The 24802-nt window shown below is 38.0% G+C and overlaps 1 protein-coding gene across 9 annotated transcripts in view; it reads right to left on the reverse strand.

Annotated features, from left to right (window-relative positions):
- Positions 1-24802, reverse strand: part of ATP8B4 (ATPase phospholipid transporting 8B4 (putative)) — a 257966-nt gene that overhangs the window by 127775 nt on the left and 105389 nt on the right. For all 9 annotated transcript variants that reach the window (XR_009355570.1, XM_059181516.1, XM_059181517.1 and 6 more), the window contains one exon: positions 3703-3775. Coding sequence is in view for 8 of the 9 variants with exons in the window: in XM_059181516.1 (XP_059037499.1) it covers positions 3703-3775 (73 nt within the window). In the remaining variant the exon portion in view is untranslated. The remainder of the gene's footprint in view (positions 1-3702; positions 3776-24802) is intronic.

Here is a 24802-nt window from a genome sequence, read left to right on the forward strand (position 1 = left end):
TCGCACTCTTTCAAATAAATAAATAAATAATCTTTTTTTAAAAACCTAAATTAATTAAAATTAAATACAATTTTAAATTCAGTTCCTCAATTGCACTAGCCAAATTTTAAGGGCTCAGTATCTACATGGGGCTTATGGTCTTCACATTAGGTGGCACAAAGTTATATTTCCCTCACTGCGGAAAGTTCTATTGGACAGCGCTGGGACACACAGATCATGACCTCATGGAAACTTGTCTAAATGTATAATTCATCTTAAAGCAATGCTAATAATATGCCCATTGGACTAGTTTTCTTCTGCCTGCTGCTTGCATGTACACTTGCCTTCCATGCCTCAATCCATAGATAGTTTTGCAAGAACATGCAAGCATGTGTACTATAACATGGAAAATACAACTAAATTAAGAATGAAGACCAAGAGAAATACAAACTACAATTCCAAGGCTAGAGGGCAAACTGGAGCACAGATAAGCTGGCTGTGAGGTCCTACAGAGTTAGGAGATTTGAGACATACATTTGATTCCTGCCTTTCTGGGACTCACCCCAAAGAATGTGATAAGTGAACACACTAGAGTGTGGAGTATTAGTGAACAAGTGATTTCAGTCTAACATTTATCCCTGTTAGAGCATGTACAGGGGGCTCTTTAAGTGCACAATTTTTACGAATACCTGAAGTAGGAATATACCTAGCATTGCCACTGAAATATTCAATTCCAAATAATACAACAGTTAAACGTGTGGCATACTTTAATTGTTGCTAATTCCTCTATAACCCGACACCATTTCTGGCATAAAGTAGTTGCCAAAAAAAAATTTTTAATGCATACTTCTTAGAATTCTATGTATGTCAGTTTAAAAAAATAACGTTGAAGGTTCAGGTTAACTATCTAGCTGCAGTAAAACTCTTTCACTGTAATCATTTTAATTGAAAGTAGAACTCAAACAAGTGGCATGAAGCCCTTTCTTCTTAAGCAAAGACTCCTGACTGTATCTTAGCTTTTTTCTTAAATAGAGCATGTAGATGTATATTAGTACCCCACTCATCCAGAACACCCTGAACTTTTAGAGTTTTTAACATTTTCTCCCTCTGTCTTCTTTCTTACAATAAAAGACTGACATTCATTCAGCCAACACTTACTGTCTGCCCCCTACGATCCAACACGGCACTAGGTGTGAAAGAGCCGGCAAATCAACATGCTCTTTGCCTTCAAGAGTCTTGTAGTCATCTCAGTTGAAACAATCACAGCACATAGGGCTGAAAGGGATCTTGGAGATCATATAATGGTCTAGCACCTTGATGTGACACATGAAGAAACCAAAGGCAGAGAACAAAGACTGCTATCACTGAAGGAATGGAGCAGACCCAGCTCTAACCCAGTTCCCTTTGGTGTACTTCCACTATATAGATATCCCCAGCTTTTTGGGTGTTTGCATTATAACACTTCATTTTACAGAAGACCTACATTAGTGCTTGTTTTCACTAACTGAAAGAAACCCAAAAAGGATTTTTACTTTTATGAAAAAAGGAAAAGCAAAAATAGCATTCAGCCTTTGCTTTGCAGCAAGCCCTTACAAAGGTCATGTGCACCAGAGAGCAGTAACAGCCCCACCAAGTTCTTTCCCAGGGGAGCTAACCTCAGCATTTGACATGAAGACGCCATAACTTTGAATGGTCTGTGAACATTTGTGTTTTATCTCATTTTGTGCATCCGTTAGCAAGATGTGTCCTAAGGTATCAGAAAGGCCTAAGACATTATTTTAGGGTTCTGGGAATACTCAAAAAGTTGTCCATATAAATTAATGGTAATTGTTTCTTTGCTTTGCATCAGGTCGGCTTATTCGAGGCTCAGAAATGCTCTGCTTTCAGATAACAAAGGATACCTATATCTGTCTCCATCTTTCCTACAGGGTGCTTTCTTCTAACAGATACACTAATGTACTGTTGTTAAACTTTAATGAGCTGGAAAATAAGCTGGATAAGCTAATTTAAATTGTGTCTAATATTAAAGTAAACACAGCTGACCCTCCAACATGGGAGTAAGAGGCACCAACCCTCACATGCAGTCAAAAATCTGTGTGCGGGGCACCTGGGAGGCTTAGTTGGTCGAGCATCTGCCTTTGGCTCAGGTCATGATCCCAGGGTCCTGGGATTGAGCCCCACATTGGGCTCCCAGCTCCATGGGGAATCTGCTTCTCCCTCTGACCTTCTCCCCTCTCATGCTCTCTCTCCCCCACTCTCAAATAAATAAATAAATAAATAACCTTTTAAAAAAATCCATGTGTAACTTCTGACTCCCCCAAAGCTTAGCTATTAATAACCTCTTGTTGCCCAGAAGCCTTTTCGATAACATAAACAGTGGATTAGCACTTATTTTGGTATATTGTATGTATTATACATGGCATTCTTACAATAAAGTAAGCTAGAGAAATGAAAATGTTATTAAGAAAGTTGTAAGGAAGAGAAAATACATTTATAGCATCATACCATGTATATTGGCGGGGGAGGGGTATGGGGTGGGGACCACATACAAGGAGACCCATGCCATTCAAACCCATGTTGTTTGAGAGTCAATTGTAAAATGTGAGAATGCAGCAGACTGTCCTACGTACAAGGAGCAGAGGCCACAGAACACGGACTGTGAGACCTCTGTCTTGGCTGTGCCAAAAACCTTTGTGCTCATTTTTGGTTTTTAGCTATTTTCCAAAAAACCGAGGTTGTTAGGGACATAAACCCTTTTCTCTTTAGAGGGTGAGCTCTTTTGCAGCTGGCCGGTCCCATGTCTCCTTAGCACAGGCTATTCTAGAAGATCAGTATGCATAGACGGTGCATTAATGAAAAAGTTTTCTGAAAGGGAATGGTTAGGAGTCTCCACTGAGCTATTCTTATAAATAGATCTTGGGGCAACTTCTTTTTCCTGTGGGAAAATGTCTCAAATTTAATGAAGAACACAGCTTAATACATAAAACTGCACTCTACACAAAAATTGTCCTAAGTAATCTAGTGTGTATTTGACATAAAGACTACAATAACTTGAATTTTTCATCTCTGACCTGTTACCTCTTACTGCCCTTCAGTTAATATGAGCTACAGTTCATCACATGTATTATCGTCATTGAACTGATGCCCTGGATTTTAACAAGGAAACTGTAACATAGGCAGCTTGAGAATATAAATTATAGTGCATTTGATATATATGTAAAGCAAAAGTTCATAAACTGCATTTTATTAGTTCAGAACAATCAAGACATTTTCTGATTGTGGTCACTCAGTAAGAAGCACATACTGTCCTTAACTATATTGCAAATTAACAGTAATAATTCTATTATTGAGGGATAGGATTCAAAATATGTGAGAAAAAATGCATTCTTAAAGTACTCTGGAGCATTTTAAAAGCTCTTATTTATATGAAGTGATTGACAGCTTGATTTAAAATCTTTTGTGTCTACTAATTTAAAAGATCACAAGGGAAATTGAAAAAGAGATAACTACTCAGGCTTATCTGAGTTACCACACTATTCAAAGTAATTAATCAATATGTTTTCAAAAGCATTTTATAATTGAGACTTTTTACTAATACATTCTGGTATTCTCTTCTTAATTATTATGAATTAGCATAGACTTACAAAACTTGCAAATGTAAATGCTTCAGTACATATGCTATTTTAATCTGAGATAAATTCTGTAACAATACTAAATACTCACAGCAACAAAATGGTTATTTTCTAATTTAATGACGTCTCCCACTTTGACATTCATCCATTTTTCATTCTGTAGTCTAAGAACACAAACAAAATTAATTGTTTTCAGGAATAGAGAACAATCAAGGGAATGTATTCACATGGTACATCATATAACAGAAGCAGGTAAGACTTTTCTAGAATGCTAAATTCCAAGGACCTTGCAAAACAGTCTTTCACCTGAGTGGTGTGGGAACTAAGGCTCAGAGAGGCCAAGTGATTTGCCCAAGGATACCCAGTGAGTTAGGGGTATCCCTGGGACTAAACTCAAGATGCCTAACTCTTGGCTGTGTGATCTTTCCATCACCCTCAGTGACAGCTTTAAATACCAGCTATTAACTCTTGTTTTTCCTCGACCAGAACAGTGGCCAGTTGGGATGGGTGGGGAACAGTAATAAATTCAGTCATTGACATTCTTTTCAGACTCTATATTAAAAAAATATAGAAATAAAACATCACTGCCATTGTCTCCGAAGTTTGTTTAGCCAGAGGCAAAAGAAAGAGGTCCACGGCCAATAGCTAAAATAGAAGTAAGAGGAAAAGGATAAAAATTTTGTAAAGGACATAAACAACAATGAATGATAAAAAACAGCCTTGGAAGACTGAATGTGAAAGAACACCTACCAATCATCCATCAACACTGTGACTAAAAGACAGGCTTGGTGGCCATTTAATGGCTAGGACCAGCAGCTCAGAATTGAGAACAATAGGGCCAAGACACTGCCCTGCTTTCTTTTAGGCTTACTATATAATGGAGTCCCTAGTCTACCCTTTGCCAGAATCAAAAGGGTTTATGATAAAAAGCTATTGTGTTTAGTTGGTTGGGCCCCCTGCGACACATAGGGGAGACAGGCCCTCTGGAAACAAACCACCTGTGGCAGTCTACCATGATGTTAATCGCCCCTTCTGAAATTCCCTAAAACATAAACCAGCTTTGTTTTCTGAGTTAAAAGCTTTCCACACACTTCTTTCCTAGCAATCCCTTTTTAAAAGAATGGGCTGGGATGAGAAGGACAGGTTCCCCAACAAGTGAAGGTGGGCATATTCATTTCATTCTGCAGTTAAAAAAAAAAAAAAAAAAAAAAAAAAACCTAATTTACTTGTTTTATAGGCTGGAAAACAGTTTTAAATATTTATACAACTGTGAAATATGCCTCACACTATCAACCCTGCTGGGTCATTTGGCTTAAACACTCAAAGAATTTTTCTTTAATACGGATCCAAGTACATGTTGTTCTGGAAAGTTTTCAATTGCAGCATTTTCATCTCTAGCCAAAATTCAATCGCTTTTCCAATGCCACACTTTCCTGCACTTTATCTAGCTCAACAACAATGGGAGAACCTAGGAAGCCTTCTAAATCTCGTTTTATTTATTTTTACAGATATGGATTATGTCCTGGTTTATTCCTCCTGGACACCACCTCCTTTGGAGCATTAGTGACATTTCTCAGGGGACAGTATCTCAGATTAAAGTTGATATGAACGGACTGAGATAGAGACCCTGTCTTTATTTATACAAAATGCCCTGCTACTGAATTGCCCTTAAGTCTCTACTGAAAGTGCCATCTGCTTTAAGGAGAAGCTCAGATGATACGAAGTTTCATTTCCAAACTTATTCCTCCTTCCCATCTACTATAAGGTCTAGGAAAGACTGCACCCTAACTCTTCCACCCAAATGGAAAATCAAAGTAAAAAGGGAACCAACTCTACAGGATCTCTTACACATTCCAAAACTCATGTTTTATAGTTAAGTTTGAACAGATAAACAGCAACAGTCACTATTTGGGAGAACAAACCAAAACCTGAGTTTTCTCACATAAGTTCTAACTTGTTTTTTTAAGTCTAGTATCTTATTATTTCCCTCTGTAAAACCAAAGCAATTGAAAAGAAATTAGTATAAGTGTGCTGGTGTCCATGGGAATTACAGTAGGTCATGTGTGATATCTTGGCCAAACCCCTTATTTGAGTATATATCTGTCAAAAAATCTGTTATCCCCAAACAAAGGAGGTATTTTCAAAAATACTATTTCCTAGTCTATCTTGGCAGGTAATGATAATACTAGGATCTCAGAGGTATATTTCAATGAGCATTCAGGATCACAGCTACAAAAGTATCCAAACTTACTGAACAAGTATAAGCTGATAAAGACCTGCAAGTGAATTTAAATCATCTGTATCCCACCATTTTTACTGTCCTACCCACTACTAACACCACTGATGACACAACATCAAAGACATACCAGCAGGAGCAGCAGACAGGAAGATTTGCTTTAAAGCTCATCTTTGAAATATTTCTCAACTTCTTCTAAGATTTTAGCTTAAACAGCAACTGCATTTCGTCATCATCCTTAAATAATGAAAACACGCTCCCTGTCTCTCCATGTGTAGTGCAGCTGTTCTTGGGGCTCGTGTTTGAATCAAGCTTACATCACAGTTCTATGAGGGAGAACAGGATGGCCTCATGGGCTGTGATGACGACACCCAGCTCCACAGACCTACAGCAACAAACTCTGCCTTTACCTTTGTCAGGGAAAGCTCTTCTGCTCTCATAAAGGAATTACAGTATATGTATATTCCAAAAGCAAGTTAATTCATTTCATTGCACTGAATCCAGAAATTCCAAAATTTTAAAATAAGCTTCAGTTTTCAGTATCATCACGTAACTATTCCAAGTTTTGAAATGATATAATCTAATGATATAAATGATATATCTGATGATTATATGATTATAATTATATGATTATATGATTAATGATTATATCATTATATAAATTATATAATCTGATGATATAATGATATAAATGGTTCTTTCAATCAGGCTGTGGCTGCCATAATGATAGAGACTTCACCTTAGTAAACTCACAAGCCAGTTGTTAAATAATTAGCCAAAATTCCAGAAAGGGATTCATGAAATTTAAATTCCAAAGTCACCATAAAACATATGAAGTTAAACTTCCACAGAATGGTAACTAGAATTACCTTAAGAAAGGAACTTTTAAAAAATACACCCACTAACTACATGCCTATTCTTAGAACATCAGAGAATCTGAGTTCTGAGAAAATGTGGTAAGAGTTGGCAACTGTATATAGTAATAGTTTGATAAATTGGTCTGAATCTGCTTCCTCCTGATGAGACATCTAGAGACTTGGGAATGTAATTTTGAGTGAGAGAGCACCTACCATGCTCCCTGCCATTGAACTATTAGCTCCAGAGGCTAGAAATCAAGCATTTGCTCTGAGCAAGATACCAAGCCCATTGCTGAAGCATAAGGGCAGAAGGAGATCTTGTGGGCTCCATAAGTCTCCTGTCATCCTTTCCATACTTCAATACTCTGACTGCCTATTAGCAACATAGATTCCTGAAAAGATAATTTCTTCAAAGCTACAGATGACATGTTGGAGTACTAAAGAGACAATCAAGAAGGTTGACATAACCGACCTCCCCTCATTAACCAGACAATCCACATACAATATGTTTGGTTTCTTCTCTCAAGCCCACGTAAGACCTATAACTTACAAAAATATTTTCCTGCCCAGACAGATCTTACTTTATACATCACTGCATCCTCATGACCTAGAATAATGCCTAATTTCTAGTATGCACTCAATAAATTTTTGTTGACTGAATGAAAATACAGAATCATTATTGCCAAAAACACTTGTTGAGTGATAGCATTTCCCTGAATGCCTAATAAGAATTATAATAACCAACATTTATATAGTGCTTACTGTATTCCAGGGACTGTGCTGAAGCCTTCATGTACAAGGTTTCCAAATAAAACAAGTGATACTCAATTAAATTTGAATTTCAGATAAACAACAAGTCATTTTTTAGTGTAAGTGCCCCTATACAATATTTGGAATATACTTATACTAAAACATTATTATTCTGGACTTCAAGTTTAACTGGGCATTCTGTATTTTAGTTTTCTACGCCTGGCAACTCCAGTCATGGATCTTATCTCATTTAATCCTCACAACAACCCTGCAAGATAGGTACTGTTGCTACTCCCATTTTATAGAATAGAAAACTGAGGGTCAGAGAAAGAGAGACATTTGCCCTATTTTGCAACATCTATCAAAAACTTTAATGCTCACCTACTTTGAAATAGATATTTCCTCTAAAACAACTGATCATACAGGAGCTCAAAGATGGATGTACAACAATGTTTATTGCAATATTAGCTTATAAACTATCAATACACATTAATAAGGATTCGATAGACATACCATGGTATACCTATTTAGTTATGGCTCATCTACTCGATGGAATGAATACAGTTCAATAAAATAAAAATTTTATTCAAAAATAATAAGATAGGTCTATATGTGCTAATATAAAATATCCTCTCAGTTACATACTAGATTAAAAATAAGCATTGCAGAACACTGCATATAGACGATGAGATTCTAACTGTGGTTTGAAGCAGGAACATACCTACACAAAACTCTATTCTTACATACATAGAAAATTTCTTGAAAGACACAAGAAACTATTCAGTAATTGCTACTAGAAAAAGGAAATGAACAAAAACTGGAATGGAAAGGAGACATCATTTTATGATATACATCTGTGTGCTGTTAGAATTTGGGGTGTCACATAAATTGATTAAAGGACAACTGGGGAGGGAAAAAATAGAAGAAAAGAAAACTCTTCCAAGGTCACATGTAAGTGGCAGAGCCAAGACTGGAACCTGAATCTGTCTGACTACAAAGCCCATGCTCTTAATACATCTATATTTATTATTTTTTGCTACATTTTCAGTGGTAATTATGTTTTGCCTCTTTAGAAAGAAAATGAACCCTAAAGAGCAAAAGGATTTGAACGCAGCAAAGAACATACTACCGTATTTAAAATCTGCTGATCCCAAGACAGCTTGCAGTCATGGCCCCCTGACACAAATGCTCAGTAGACAGCAGCAATTTGTTTTTTTCTAATTCCACTGCTGTCAGAACCACACTAGAATAAGACATAAAGCTTGGCCCTAATCCTCTAACAACAGACTGGTGAACAGGATCTTATTACATTAGAATGAGCATCATACTCATATCTTTGGAATCTATTTATTTTGAAAAATACAGATGTTCCCCCTCCTTTTTCTCCTTTCTTATTCACACAGTGCTTGTGCTGTGTCAGAGTCACCAGGGAGGTCTGAAATCAGCTGCTGAAGGATGCTCTCCTATGGCAGTGGAAAGTGGGGGGTGGTGGGAGGAAGGCAAGGTGATAAAAGACATAGTCCTTCAGCACGGATAATTTAATGATTTGTTGAGGAAAAGTAATCAATTGTATAGATGTCCTGCCTAATTTATATAAATCCTTGCAAATTCTGTTGTGCATTATTTGGATGCACAAACACACATATAATTTAGCCTTCCTATTCTTAAAACAGAATAATCGATTTGCTAAGTTTCACCTGAACAATAAGCCTACTAAAAGTTGTACAGAAAGTGTGTTCTCTTTAATCATTTCCCTAAACTGAAACCCTTCTTCTGAATCATCCTCTTAAGATCCTGTCTTCCATAAAATTTTAGTAGGATTCTATTAACAGATGCCTAATTGATGCTAAGACCACAAGAAAATTGGAAGAAAATTATTTCAAAGGAAGACTATTACATCTGCTCTCATAGATGAATGCTGAAGGAAATGCCTTCCATGGAGAAAACAGCCCTATTTAGGTATAGTCTGATTTCTGGGCAGCAGATTCAGAAGATCATCTACGTGCAAGAAGTTTATCAGCAAGAGGGAGGAAGCAAGATGGCAGGGGAGTAGCAGACTAAAATATCATCAGGTTCAGGAGTTCAGCCAGATAGTTACCAAACTATTCTGAACACCTATAAACTCAACAGGAGATCAAAGGGAAGAAGAACAGCAATTATAGGAACAGAAAAGCGACCACTTTCTGATAGGTAGGATGTGCAGAGAAGTGAATCAAGAGCAACGGGAAGATAGACTGGAGGGGGAGAGGCCAGCTCCTGGCAAGTGGTGGAGCAGCGGAGCACAAAATCCGAACTTTTAGAAGTCTGCTCCACTGAGGGATGTCACTCCAGACACTAAGTCAGGGGTAGAGCCCCCACAGGAACAGTGTGGTCTCAGGACCCGTGGAGTCACAGAAACACCAGGGGTGTCTCAGTGTGGCAGAGCTCCCAGGTATTGGAGTAGGAAATCTGGCTGCACAGACAGAGCCGAGGTGGGACCTGTCAGCTCGGGGTTACCTTAAACTGTGATCCAAGGCACAGTCAGACCACTGCTCTTTGAGCAGGGTCCCCACAAGTAGTAGATCCGGAGAGACCCCTTTCCTCCTCTCCAAATGGATCAGTGTACCAGAGATAGAAATGCTTGGTCACAGGCCAGGGGAGCTCAGAGTGCAGCTAGAGACCAGGAAAATGGGAGGGAATGACAGCTTTTCTCTGAAGGCACAGTGAGGAGTGGGGGCCCGAGCTCTCAGCTCCTACAAGGCTGGAGATTTGGAGACTGCCATCCTCATTTCCATCCTCCAAAGCTGTACCAAAAGCATTCAGGAAACAAAAGCTCCAAGGAGCAAACCCAAGCAGATTACTTAGCCTGGCCCCTGGCAAAGGCAGAGCAATTCCCTCTTGCACATAGACATTTGAAAATCACAACAGGCCCCACCCCCAGAAGACCAGCAAGAGCATCCAGGCAAGACCAAGTTCACCAGTCACTGAGAACTCTAGAGCTAGGGGAAAGCAACACATAGAAATCATGGCTTTTTTCCCATGACCCTTTAGTCTTTCAAAGTTAAATTTTTTTAATTTTATTTTTTTGTACTCTGTTTTTTTTTAATTTTTCTCTTTCCTATTTTAATGTTTTTTAACTACCTTCTCTTATCAATATATTTTTTAAAAATCTTTTTAAATATTCCTTCTTAAAATCACATTTTATCCCTGCATTGCATTTAACCTTGTTTTTTGTATACATATAGGGGTTTTTTTCTTTAAAATTTTGGGATACAATTTCCTCTAATAGATCAAAATATACTCTAAGTCTAGTGTATGGTTTTATTCTAGTCTCGGGCCTGATTGCATTCTCTCCTCTTTTTTTTTTTTCTTTCTCCAATCAACTCCTTATCTTGTCAATTCCTTTTTTAGAATCTTTTTTAATTTTCGTCCTTATAGTCATATTCCATACCTTCATCATGTTTACTCATATTTTTATATAAGTTCTTTTTTTCTTTAAAATTTTGGGAGGTAGTTTCTTCTAATGGACCAGAATACACCCAAAATCAAGTGGGTTGCTCTGTTCTGTTCACCAGTCATACACATACACACACACACACACACACACACACACACACACACACAAATACATACATACATTTTTCCCTCCTCTTTCTTCTCCCCCTGGTTTTGAGTCTCTTCTGCTTTGGTTACCATATATTTTTCTGGAGTCTTTGCCATTCTTTTAGTACTTTGTTCTCTCATTCATCTATTCTTATCTGGATAAAATAACAAGGCAGAAAAATCACCACAAAAAAAAGAACAAGAGGTAGTACCAATGGCTAGGGACCTAATCAATATGGACATCAGTAATATCTCATAACTAGAGTTCAGAATAACGATTATCAAAGTGATAGCTGGGTTCGAAAAAAGCATGGAAGATGTTAGAGAATCTCGTTCTGGAGAAATAAAAGAACTAAAATCTAACCACGTTGAAATAAAAAAAATATTAAGGAGATGCAATAAAAAATGGAGCTGTTTACTGCTAGGATAAATGAGGCAGAACAGAGAATTAGTGATATAGAAGACCAAATAATAGAGAATAGAGAAACTGAGCAAAAGAGAGACAAACAACTACTGGACCACAAGGGGAGAATTCAAGAGACGAGTAATACCATAAGATGAAACAATATCAGAATATTGGGATCCCAGAAGAAGAAGAAAGAGAGAGTGGGGGAGAACGTATATTGGAGGAAATTATACTAGAGAATTTCCCTAATATAGTGAAGGGAACAAGCATCAAAGTCAAGGAGGCACAGAGAACCCCTTTCAAAATGAATAAAAATAGGTCCACACCCCATCATCTCATAGTAAAACTTACAAATCTTAGTGACAAAGAGAAAATCCTGAAAACAGCTCAGGACAAGAGGTCTATAACATACAGTGGTAGAAATATTAGATTGGCAGCAAATCTATCTGCAGAGACCTGGCAGGCCAGAAAGGCCTGGCATGATATATTCAGAGCACTAAATGAGAAAAATATACAGCCAAGAATACTATATACAGCTAGGTTGTCACTGAAAATAGAGAGAGAAATTTAAAAAAAGAAAAAGAAAAACTTCCAGGACAAAGTTAAAAGAATTTGCAAACACCAAATCTGCCCTACAGGAAATACTGAAAGGGGTCCTCTAAGCAAGGAGAGAACCTAAAAGTAACAGACCAGAAAGGAATAGAGACAACATGCAGTAAAGTCACCTTATAGGCAATACAATGGCACTAAATTCATATCTTTCAACAGCTACCCTGAATGGGCTAAATGCTCCAATCAAAAGACACAGGGTATCAGAGTGGATTAAAAGAAAAAATCAATATGCTGCCTACAAGAAACTCATTTTAGACCCAAAGACACCTCCAGATTTAAAGTGAAGGAGTGGAGAACCATTTACCATGCTAATGGACATCAAAAGAAAGGTGGGGTGGCAATCTTTATATCAGACAAATTAGATTTTAAGCCAAAGAATATAATAAAGGATGAAGAAGGACACTATATCATACTTAAAGGGTCCTTCCAACAAGAAGATCTGACAATTTTAAATATCTATGCCCCTAACATGACAGCAGCCAATTATATAAACCGATTAATAACAAAATCAAAGAAACACATCAACAATAATACAGTAATAGTAGGGGACTTTAACACCCCCTCATTGAAATGCACAGATCATATAAGCAAAAGATCAAGAAGGAAATAAAGGCTTTAAATGACACATTGGACCAGATAGACATCACAGATATATTGAGAACATGCCAACCCAAAGCAACAGAATACACATTCTTCTCTAGTGCACATAGAACATTCCCCAGGATAGATCACATCCTGGTCACAAATGAGGTTTCAACCAGTAACAAAAGATTGGAATCATTCCCTGCATACTTTCAGATAACAGTGCTCTGAAACTAGAACTCAATCACAAGAGGAAAGTTGGAAAGAACCCAAATACATCGAGGCTAAAGAGCATCCTACTAAAGAATGAATGGGTCAACTAGGAAATTAAAGAAGAATTGAAAAAATTCTTGAAAATGAAAACACAATTGTTCAAAGTCTTTGGGACACAGCAAAAGCAGTCCTAAGATTTAAGTATATAGCAATACAAGCCTTTCTCAAGAAACAAGAAAGGTCCCAAGTATACAACTTAACCCTACACCTACAGGAGCTAGAGAAAGAACAACAAAGAAAGCCTAAACCCAGCAGGAGACGAGAAATGAAAAAGATCAGAGGATAAATCAATGAAATAGAAACCAAAAGAACAGTAGAACAAATAAACAAAACTAGGAGCTGGTTCTTTGAGAGAATTAATAATATTGATAAACCCCTGGCCAGACTTATCAAAAAGAAAAGAGAAAGGACCCAAATTAATAAAATTATGAATGAAAGAGGAGAGATTGCAACCAACACCAAAGAAATACATACAATTATAAAAACATATAATGAGCAACTATACACCAGTAAATTAGACAATCTGGAAGAAATGGATGCATTCCTGGAGACATATAAACTTACCAAAACTGAACCAGGAAGAAATAGAAAACCTGAACGGACCTATAATCAGTAAGGAGATTAAAGCAGTCATCAAAACTCTCCCAACAAACAAGAGCCCAGGGCCACATGGCTTCCCAGGGGAATTCTACCAAACATTTAAGAAAAATTAATACCTATTCTCCTAAAACTGTTCCAAAAAATAGAAATGGAAGGAAAACTTCCAAACTCAATTTATGAGGCCAGCATTACCTTGATCCCAAAACCAGACAAAGACCCCATCAAAAAGGAGAATTACAGACCAATATCCTTGATGAACACATATGCAAAAATTCTCACCAAAATACTAGCCAATGGGATCCAACAGTATACTAAAAGGATTATTCACCACGACCAAGTGGGATTTATTCCTGTGCTGCAAGGTTAGTTCAACATTCCAAATCAATCAGTGTGATACAATACAATAATAATAGAAAGAACAAGAACTATATGATACTCTTAATAGATGCTGGAAAAGCATTTGAAAAAGTACAGCATCCTTCCTTGATCAAAACTCTTCACAGTGTAGGGATAGATGATACATACCTCAATATCATCAAAGCCATCTGTGAAAAACCCACTAGGAATATAATTCTCAATGGGGAAAAACTGAAAGCTTTTCTGCTAAGGTCAGGAATGTGGCAGGGATGTCCACTATCACCACTGCTATTCAGCATAGTACTAGAAGTCCTAGCCACAGCAATCAGACAACAACAACAACAACAAATTTAAAGACATCCGAATCAACAAAGAAGTCAAACTCTCATTCTTTGCAGATGATATGATATGTAGAGGCAAAGAATCTACACTCAGAAAACTATAAAGTACTCATGAAAGAAATTGAGGAAAACACAAAGAAAGGGAAAAACATTCCATGTTCATGGATTGGAAGAACAAATATTGTGAAAAAGTCTATGCTGCCAAAAGCAATCTACACATTTAATGAAATCCTATCAAAACACCATCAACATTTTTTTCAAAAAAGAAAATGGAACAAATAATCCTAAAATTTATATGGAACCAGAAAAGACCCTGAATAGCCAGAGGAATGTTGAAAAAAAAACCAAAGCTGGTGGCATCACAATTCCAGACTTCAACCTCTATTACAAAGTTGTAATCATCAAGACACTATGCTACTGGCACCAAAACAGATACATAGATCAACGGAACAGAATAGAGAGCCCAGAAATGGACCATCAACTCTATGGTCAACTAATCTTCAACAAAGCAGGAAAGAATGTCCAATGAAAAGAAGGCAGTCTCTTCAACAAATGGTGTTGGGGAAAATTGGACAGCCACATGTAGAAGAATGAAACTGGACCATTTCCTTACACCACACACAAAAATAGACTCAAAATGGATGAAAGACCTCAATTTGAGACAGGAATCCCTCAAAACCCCTGAAGAGAACACTGGCAGCAACCTCTTTGACCTCAGCTGCAGCAACTTCTTCCTAGAAACATTGTCAAAGGCAAGGGAAGCAAGGGCAAAAATGAACTACTGGGACTTCATCAAGATCAAAAGCTTTTACACAGCAAAGGAAACAGTCAACAAACCAAAAGACAATAGAATGGGAGAAGATATTTGCCAATGACATATCAGATAAAGGGCTAGTATCCAAAATCTATAAAGAACTTATCAAACTCAACACCCAATGAACAAATAATCCAATCAAGAAGTGGGCAGAAGACATAACAGACATTTCTGCAAAGAAGACATCCAAATGGCCAGCAGACACATGAAAAAGTGCTCAACATCACTCAGCATCAGGGAAATGCAAATCAAAACCACAATGAGATACCACCTCACACCAGTCAGAATGGCTAAAATTAACCAGTCAGGAAATGACAGATGCTGGTGAGGATGCAGAGAAATGGGAACCCTTCTACCTTGTTGGTGGGAATGCAAGCTCGTGCAGCCACTCTGGAAAACAGTATGGATGTTCCTCAAAAAGTTGAAAATAGAGCTACCCTACCACCCAGCAATCACACTACTGGGTATTTACCCTAAAGATACAAATGTAGTGGGGTGCCTGGGTGGCTCAGTGGGTTAAGCCTCTGCCTTTGGCTTAGGTCATTGTCTCAGGGTCCTGGAATCAAGCCCTGCCCTGGGCTCTCTGCTCATCAGGGAGCCTGCTTCCCTCTCTCCCTCTGCCTATTTGTGATCTCTCTCTCTGTCAAATAAATAAATAAAATCTTTCAAAAAAAAAAAGATACAAATATAGTGATCTGAAGAGGCACTTGCACCCAAATGTTTATACCAGAAATGTCCACAATAGTCAAACTATAGAGAGAGCCTAGATGTCTATCAATAGACTAATGGATAAAGAATATGTGGTGTGTGTGTACACACACACACACACACACACACACACACAATGGAATATTATGTAGCCAAAAAAAATCTTGCCATTTGCAACGACATTGATGGAACTAGAGGGCATTATGCAAAATGAAATAAGTCGATCAGACAAAGATAATTATCATATGATCTCACTGATATGAAGAATTTGAGAAACAATACAGAGGATCATAGAAGAAGGGAGGGAAAAATGAAACAAGATGGGATCACGAGGGAGACAAACCGTAAGAGACTCCTCTCTCTCTGCCTGCCTCTCTGCCTACTTGTGATCTCTCTCTGTCAAATAAATAAATAAAATCTTAAAAAAAAAAAAAGACTCCCCCACTGAGCAGAGAGTCTGATGCGGGGCTCGATCCCAGGACCCTGCAATCATGACCTGAGCCAAAGGCAGAGGCTTTAACCCACTAAGCCACCCACGCGTCCCCTGTTGCTATTCTTAATCAATTTTCCTACATGGGACCAAGTTAAGCCAGAAAAGAAATATTAGTTGGTTAATGTGCCAAGTAATAACATATGCCATACCAATATAGATAAAGCAATGGTGTCTCTTGTCTGATTTGATTTGCTCTAATCAGAGACCCTAATATTTCTGGAAATAGAATTCCTGATATTGTGGCACAAAGCACAGCTATGGATATTACTGGAAGATCATGAGTTTATTTACATACTAGATTTATATTCACATTAAGTCTTAAACACTTTTTAAGAAAGTTCTTAAGTGTTACTTTAAAGTAGGTCAGAATGTTCGTCATCGTGAGTTCCTCAGAAATAGGGTAGTAGTATGTAGGTAGAATTATTTTTTTTCTAAAGATTTTATTTATTTATTTGGCAGAGATCACAAGTAGGCAGAGAGGCAGGCAGAGAGAGGGAGAGAGAAAGAGGAGAAAGCAGGATCCCCACTGAGCAGAGAGCCCGACATGGGGCTCCATCCCAGGAACCTGGGATCATGACCTGAGCCGAAGGCAGAGGCTTTAACCCACTGAGCCACGAAGGCGCCCCTGTAGGTAGAATTCTTAATTAGATCATCATCCAGTAGTATCACCCTTCATTAGTGAGATTTAGACTGCTCCATATCTGCAAAATGAACCCTCTGAGCCAGAGGCTGTGTGTCAGAGCGACAAGTAGAATTAGATACAGACTGTAGTTATCAAGGAACCTAGAGACTTATGGGAAAATATAAACCTGGCTCTTAAATAACACTAGTTAAATCATCTTTGCCTTCTGATACCTGGAGCATATAGATATTCTTTCAGTCTGCAATGAAGAATACCTGTACTCCAGGAGGATGATATCAGTATGAGACTGTTTGCCATACAGCTATCATCAAAAGCCCAGCAAGAAAACTGATAGACCAGAGAAATTGTCTAATAAAGTATATATTAACTTTAATTCCTCAAGATATTCCCAGCTTTGTCCCCTTATACAGTGAGCTCATCAGAAAACTATACGCCTGGACTGTATTACTCCAGTCCCTCTAGACTTGGCTTGTCATGACTTAACATCATGCCAACAGATTTCAGTCAGGATTTACTTGTGGTCATGAGTAAAGTATCTCCTCCTTTTGAGAATTCAACCATTATGTCATTTATATTTTTATCAGGACCAGAATAAATCTTATTGCTCCCAGTTACTAGAATGCTTCCTTTCATTGGGCCATCAGTGTTGTACCCTAGACACTCTCGTTATGAAGACAGACAAAGTTCAAGGTAATGTTTCAAGTTCATGAATGACAATTCCTAATGGATTGTTTAAACAAAGGTTAGACATTTTATAGTAAAGACTCTGTCCTTTGGAGATGACACTGTACAGACAATCTTGATACTTTCAGAAACAAAATATTATTCAGAAAGGACAGGAAATTGGAATCAATTTTTTAAAAAATCCTTACATTCTTAAAGAGGAGAATCCTGACCTCCTATTTATGAAAGAAACAATGTAACATGGTAGAAAGTCTGTGTCCCTAGATTCAGAAGATGGTGGACTTGAGTCCAAGTTCACCACCAATCAGCAATGTGACCTGGGAAAGAAGTTGATCAAAATTGAAGTTTCCCTCTATGACCTACATTGATTGGCTCAGCCAATCCCTCAGAATGCCTCCTATTCATAACATTAAGGTCTTTAAAAAGGAATAAACTCATCTGACATTTCACACCTATCAGGACATCTGTGAATATCATGTAAGATAAATTTATGCAACCATTTTTGCAAACTATAATATATAAAGTACTGTGACTGCTTTTTATTATTATAAAGTATCTCAATATAAGGATGGTACTTTCTGATTTTTATTTCAAGTCGTCAAAAGAGCTATCCATATTCAGTGTCTCCACTTCTTGACTGCCTGTGCTTTCTCCAGTGAGGATTTTTTCTCCATCTCTCCAACTGCAACCTCTCTTCAAGCTACTAAATCCAAGGATGAGCTCTCAGTCTTCACTGAGTTTCAACCACCCATTCTACATCTCTGCAGAATGACTAATATCTCAATAGAATTCTGGTCTCCCAGGTTACCCAAAGAAACAAAAAACAAAAACAACAAGTAAAACACTACTGCAAAGGCATCCTCCTTCCCAGTATTTCCCATCCTTGAACTTCAGATAAGAACCATGGACTTCCAATTTCTTTCTTCACACACACCCAATATGGCAGCACTTTCATTGGTTCTACCCTCAAAATACATTTTAATCATTGGGTTTTAGATGACATGAAGGGAGTACTGCTACTTTATTGGGTACAGTAATGGTATTATGGCAAAATATATTTAAAAAAAAAAATATATATATATATATATATATAATAAGCCCTTATCTGTTCAAGATAAATACTAAAATATTTACTGATAATGTGATATGACATACAGGATTTGCTTCTGTAAAACCCCAGAATATAAAAAGTGACAAGAGATACAAAGTAACAGAAAGTTAGTGGCTCCAGCTGAGTAATACCTAAATGAGAATTCATTGTACTATTCTATTTTTATGTGTTTGAAAATCCATAACAATATATATTCCTATTTTTTTTATATCCTACTTTACTATCACCAAGTCCATGGCATCATCTCAACTGAAAGATGGTACGAAATTCCTGATTTGTTATCTTAATTCTGCTCTTGCCCCTCTCTGAAGTCCATTGTCCACACAGCAGCCAGAGAAGTCTTTTTGTCATACCATGCAATTCTCCTGAGTAAAACCCTCCAGTACCTTCTCATTACATTGAGTATAAAATTAAAATTCTCTGCCATAACTTCCAAAACATCACTCTTGCCAACACCCAGGATTCCCCTTTATCATAAGACTTTAGCCACAGTAGATATCTTACTATCAAATTCATTTTGACTTTGGTGATTTTATACTTGCTGTTCCTTTTACCCAAGATTTTGACATGGCTAGCTCACTCGCAACTTAAATTTCACCCACTCAAAGGTTCTTCTCTGGTCACCCTACTTGAAATCACTTCCTCATCTCTAATCCCATTACTCTCTATTCTATTATCTTACTTTATTTTCTTTGTTATAGTTATAACTAACTTAAATCATATTATTTGCTTATATTTTGCTTATTATTTGTCTTCTCCCCTTATAGTAAGCCCCTTAGGACAGGGATTTGTCTGTCCTGCTCATTTTTGCATCCCCAATTCATAGGACAGTGCCTGGCTCAATACTTGAGTGGATTATTTACATTGTCATTCATGCTATGTGCTTAGCACATTTAGCTCTAGGGCTGAAGTGAATAATAGTTCCGTTTGGCTACACCTATTGGGGAGGCTCTAAGAAAGTCTACCAGAGGTAAATGCAAAATATGGGAAGAGTAGGTAAGGGTAGGATGAATCACTTCCGGCAAAGTTTAACAGTTTAGAAAATAATAGTATTATTCATTTTGCCCAAAGTGTTAACTTTTGACTTACACTTCGTATGACTACAAGGCAAGATACACATTCCACAGAACTGTCAATTTTCTTTGTGTCTTTAAATTTCCAATTTCTTTATTATTATCTATGTCATGAATCTATGTTGCTAGTTGAAAAAGTAGATTCTGCTGACTTCAACAAACACTGAGCACCTACTATACATCAGACACAGAGCCAAGCGCTGGGGATAAACACGGTGTAGTTTCTGGTATGAAGAAAAGTCAATGGGAAGCCTAAAGTGAACTAAGTATTAAAATGGCTGTGGTTAACTCTAGCCTGTGGGAGCACTGAGAGGGTACTGATTGTTCCACCTGTCTGACAGAGATATTGAAGAGATTTCCAGAGATGATTAACAGAGAAGCTGAGCCCTGTTGGATGAAGAAGGGAGAAGAGAAAGAGCACAGTGCAGGTTTTAAAAAGTTAAGTAGTTCTGTGTGATTATAGGCAATGATAAAAAGGCTAAACCCCCTCCCCCCAGCAACCCTCAGTTTGTTTTGTGAGATTAAGAGTCAATTAATTTTTAAAAGAGTAAGACACCTGTTAATATATATCTAGTTGGCCTAGATTTAGAAGGGGGTGGGATTATGGACATTGGGGAGGGTATGTGCTTTGGTGAGTGATGTGAAGTGTGTAAACCTGGTGATTCACAGACCTGTACCCCTGGGGATAAAAATATATGTTTATAAAAAATAAAAAATTATATTAAAAAAAAAAAACAAGCAATGGCACATTAATCATATTTGGTATACTGAAGATACTCAGTATTTGGGGAACTAATGCAAACCTAAGCATTCTTTTTTGGTTCAGAGCAGCCATAAGTCTGGTTTTAATAGTACCAGAACAGTAATTCAACTGGACTGATAAGATTGACTCTATTGTTGGGTCCCATCAGTTTGTCCAATTCAAGCCATTAGGTTTGGGGTATGAGCAGGAACTACAACATTCTCCCCTGCCCCAACTAGGACAAGAACTGGAGCTCCCAAACTAATCCACTATCCCTAGACCCTGAAGGCCTAGGTAAATTTGACTTTTGGTGAAGGTACTTACACATACATGGCACCACGCCTGATAAACAATAATTCTGTAGTCCCTGGAACAGCTGACAGCCTTGGGTTGAGGGTTGATAGATAAATGGTGTTTCCATTTCTCATATTTTAGAGGAAAGGGGGAGGACAAAGTCATTCTAAAACAACCCTTTTATTTCTAACATTACTTAAGTTCCAAAGTCTCTAGAATTTTCCCCTTCCTGCATATAGCTAGATGATGCCTTTTTGCCTGGAGTAGACTTTCTTGCAGAAAGTTGCTTTTAATTGCTTTCTGGTAAACATTCTATATTGTATATTCCACTGTTCTCCAGGATAAAACTTTTCTCCTTCAGAGCAATGACAGGTTGGCCTCACACTCTCCCCAAGCCCTTGAAGTTTTCTAGCTATGGAGAGGTTTCAGACCTTACGGTTTTATTTGTAATCTGCAAAAATGCATTTAAATATATGTGTAAGCAAACTTCTCTCTTCTGAATTTCTTTCCTAACCACAAGAGCCACTGCTGGGAATTGCATTTTTTACTTGGTTAATTGGGAGATCTCATGCCTGGGATGGTGGCCAATAATTAGGTACCATTTGAATAGAACTTATATTAGTTCAACATTATCAGCACCAGATTAGAAACTCAACATCAACAAATCTGCATGCCAATTCTAAGCACTTATGCTGTGGTCCTTCGCATATTTATTTGTATGACCTCTGCTATAATCTCTATCCAAGAGCAACATCTAATATTCTAAAGTATTCTCTACTTTAAAGGTCCTATATCGAATTTTTTTTTCTATCACTTTACACCTTGATTCCAGTGTTCTTTCCTCTTGATTCCTAAAGGAAGAGTGAGAAAGAGATATAGAGAAAGGATTAAATTTAGGGATAAAAAGGAGAATCTGAAGATTTTTGCTACTTCAAAATGAAAGGGTATCTCTGTTAGTCTATACATAAGAAAGAGTGACAACATCTCTGTGACTTGACACCCCCAAGAATTGAGGACAAAGGCAAAGAAAAGAAGAACAGTCTTATGGAACTACTTTCTATAATGAAGGATCAAGTGAAGAAAAAAAGAGAAAGTCCAACAAAGAAAACAGGACATATGCTAAGCAATATTTCTCAAAGTGGAAGGCAATGTTATGATGTTACCTGGTGGGGAGCAAATAAAGGAAGCCATGACCCTTTTCCTATTTTTTTTTCTTTTTCTTACTCTTACTAGAAAATTAGGCTCTGTTATTTAAAAAAAAAAAATTAAACTATTTCTATCACCCAATTTCTATAACAAAGTATTAAGTAAAGTAAGCCAATTTCTATTAAAATCATATACCTGACAACTTATGGTGCATAGCTATGATCTCATAACCTATTTCTAATAAAGCAAGTGTTGGCAGAGCTGAGTCCTCAAGGGGGTTAAATCTGGCTGGTCTAGCCCTAGCTGATACAGACAGTAAACAGGCTATATGGTAGAGTTCAGTAATTTCTAACAGATACGTAATAACTAAGACTAGAGAAAAAGGGGGGACAAAAACACCTCAGCTCTCCCCTTTTGGCAGAAAGCTTTACTTTTTTACATTTTAAAACTATTTACAGTTCATATGGTGTCCAGACCCGCTCCCCAGAAGCGAGGGCACAATTCCTTGCCTGGGTCTATGAGCTCTCCACATGTGATTTCTCAGGCAGTCAGCCAGATGAGCATTTGATTTGAAAATTAAGCCTTAAGTTTAGCAGTGTGAAGAGGGAAAGTATGTCTGAACACAAATGCCTGGAAAGGGGTAAGATAACCAGATGAGGCCAACTGAATTAACAGGATTCATTAGCCAGGCAATTCAGAATGTCCTGCCGGAGGGAACCATCTGATGCAGACACGAAGAAGCCCATCTCTGCTTCTCTGTTCAAGTGTCTTGGGCACCCAGATTACCATATGTTTTGCTTTTCTGAGATGCTACAGTCTGTGGGTAGCTGCAAAAAGACACCATAAGCATTGCTTCAATGAGCTCTACTAATGCAGAAATGAAACCCAGATGAACCTCATCCTCTCTCTTTCTTTACACAGTCCCATGCATGTTGAGGTACAGTGATGTCAGGGAGACTCTCTGTAACCCCGAGCACCTGGATTAAAGATAGGTTTGGTAGCCAACAGTCCCACAACAGACAGCACTATCAAGTGGCCACGATGGCAGAAAATGATGTGCGCAGAACATGCAGCATGTGGATACTTCTTCCCCTTACCACACACTAGCTGCAGTGAAGAAAGGGGGAAGAAGAGGGAAATGACTAAAAGAAATTCTGATCTTGCCTCAAAATGATTCATTTAATTCATCTAAATGCATTTGGTTCATACACCATGTAATTATTGAGCACTGGCTACATGCAGGACATTGTTAAGTTAGGGGATGGGAATACAGAGATGGTCTCAGGTTCCAGTAATTCACAGTACTGTAAGGACAGACAGGCACAGCAGTCAGCAGCCACCTCTCTCCACATCTTTCCTGGAGTTTCTCCACTGCCCGTTCTTCCATGAAATAGTCATGAGCCTTTCCAAAGGTAAATCCTTCCATATATTTCTTCTGTTCTTGGGGAAAAGACACAAGTTCTTAGTATGGTCTTCAAGTCTTGCAAGATCTGGCCTCTGACTGCTTTTCTAGCCTCAGCGCACACCGCTCTTCTCTCAGCCATACTCTCTCTGCTTCAGTCCCTGATACTCACCATCTTCTTTCCCTCTGCAGGGCCTTTGCACATGCTATTCCATCTATAGTTCTTCTTCATCCCATTGCTTCCCTTGCCTAATGAACTGTCATTAAGTTCTCAGCTCAAATTTACTACTTCCTCAAAAAACCCATTCCTAAACTGCCTCACCTCTGCCTACTCCTTCCCCCACATATAAACCCTTTCTTTAGATCCATAATCTTTTCCTTAGCAGCATTTCCTTCAGCATGTAACTATATTTAGAATGATTATTTTATTGTCTACCTACCCCTTCCCAGACACTAAGCTCCATGATTGCACAAGATCATGTCTGTTTGGATTCACTGCATTTCTAGCACTTGGAAGATCCTATAAAGTTTCTCTCTTCTTTCCCCAATTCATTCTGCAAATTTCTCTCTTATATCTGACTCCTCTCTTCCACCACCACCACCATCATTGTCACCTTCATAATCATTTTTATTACCATCAGATCCATCCATATACTTCTAACCTATTTTCTGTTAAATCTCTTTACCCTCTAGGACCACTTACTGACTTCTTTGGTGCCTCACTAACAACAAAGTTGGAGAGTATCAGAGTCATAGTATTTGGGGGCTGGGAGGGACCTTGAAGTAACTGGCCCAATGGTACTCAAACTTCAGTAAGAGTAAGATTCCATGAGGTGTTCATTAAAAATAGCACCTTTCCCAAATCCTCCTCTTCTTCCTGCTCCTCTCATTCCACCATTCAATTACCTTTTCAATGGCTGACCTTCTTCTATGACTTAGTCTGAAATAACAATATCCCTGCTACCAGCCTCCCAAAACATCTTTTAAAGTCCTCCCATGTGGGTGCTGCCAGAGCAACTCCTGCTTCCTTTTATCCTGGTACTATTGCTGTAACAGAAGTCTGTTTATTTGTCCCCCTCTTCCCTTGGACTTCAGGCTTCTTGAAGGAAGGAAAGTGGGTCCTAATAATCCCTGTACCCTAGTATCCTGTGCAGTGGCTGGAACAAACCAGTGTTATATAAATACAGGTGAATGGACAGATTAGTGGAGAACATGGATCCCTGCCACTACTCTCACTGCCCCTATAAAACTTCCATTTCATGTCCCTGATGATGCCCCAGCACATGCTGATTGACACAGATCAAATCAGATCATCTGAATGAAATGGATCCCCTGTTGTCAACACAGCTCCTTCAATCTTCACTAATGCTCATGTGTTCGCCATGAAGCCCTCTCCAGCCTCAATTCCACTTCTCAATGTTGCACTTTCCTTCTTTTCCATGGGAACTTCCCCATACTGAAGTTAACACTGGACTCTAGGCACAT

Source organism: Mustela lutreola, chromosome 7 (assembly GCF_030435805.1).
Source record: "Mustela lutreola isolate mMusLut2 chromosome 7, mMusLut2.pri, whole genome shotgun sequence".
In the NCBI taxonomy this organism is placed as follows: domain Eukaryota; kingdom Metazoa; phylum Chordata; class Mammalia; order Carnivora; family Mustelidae; genus Mustela; species Mustela lutreola.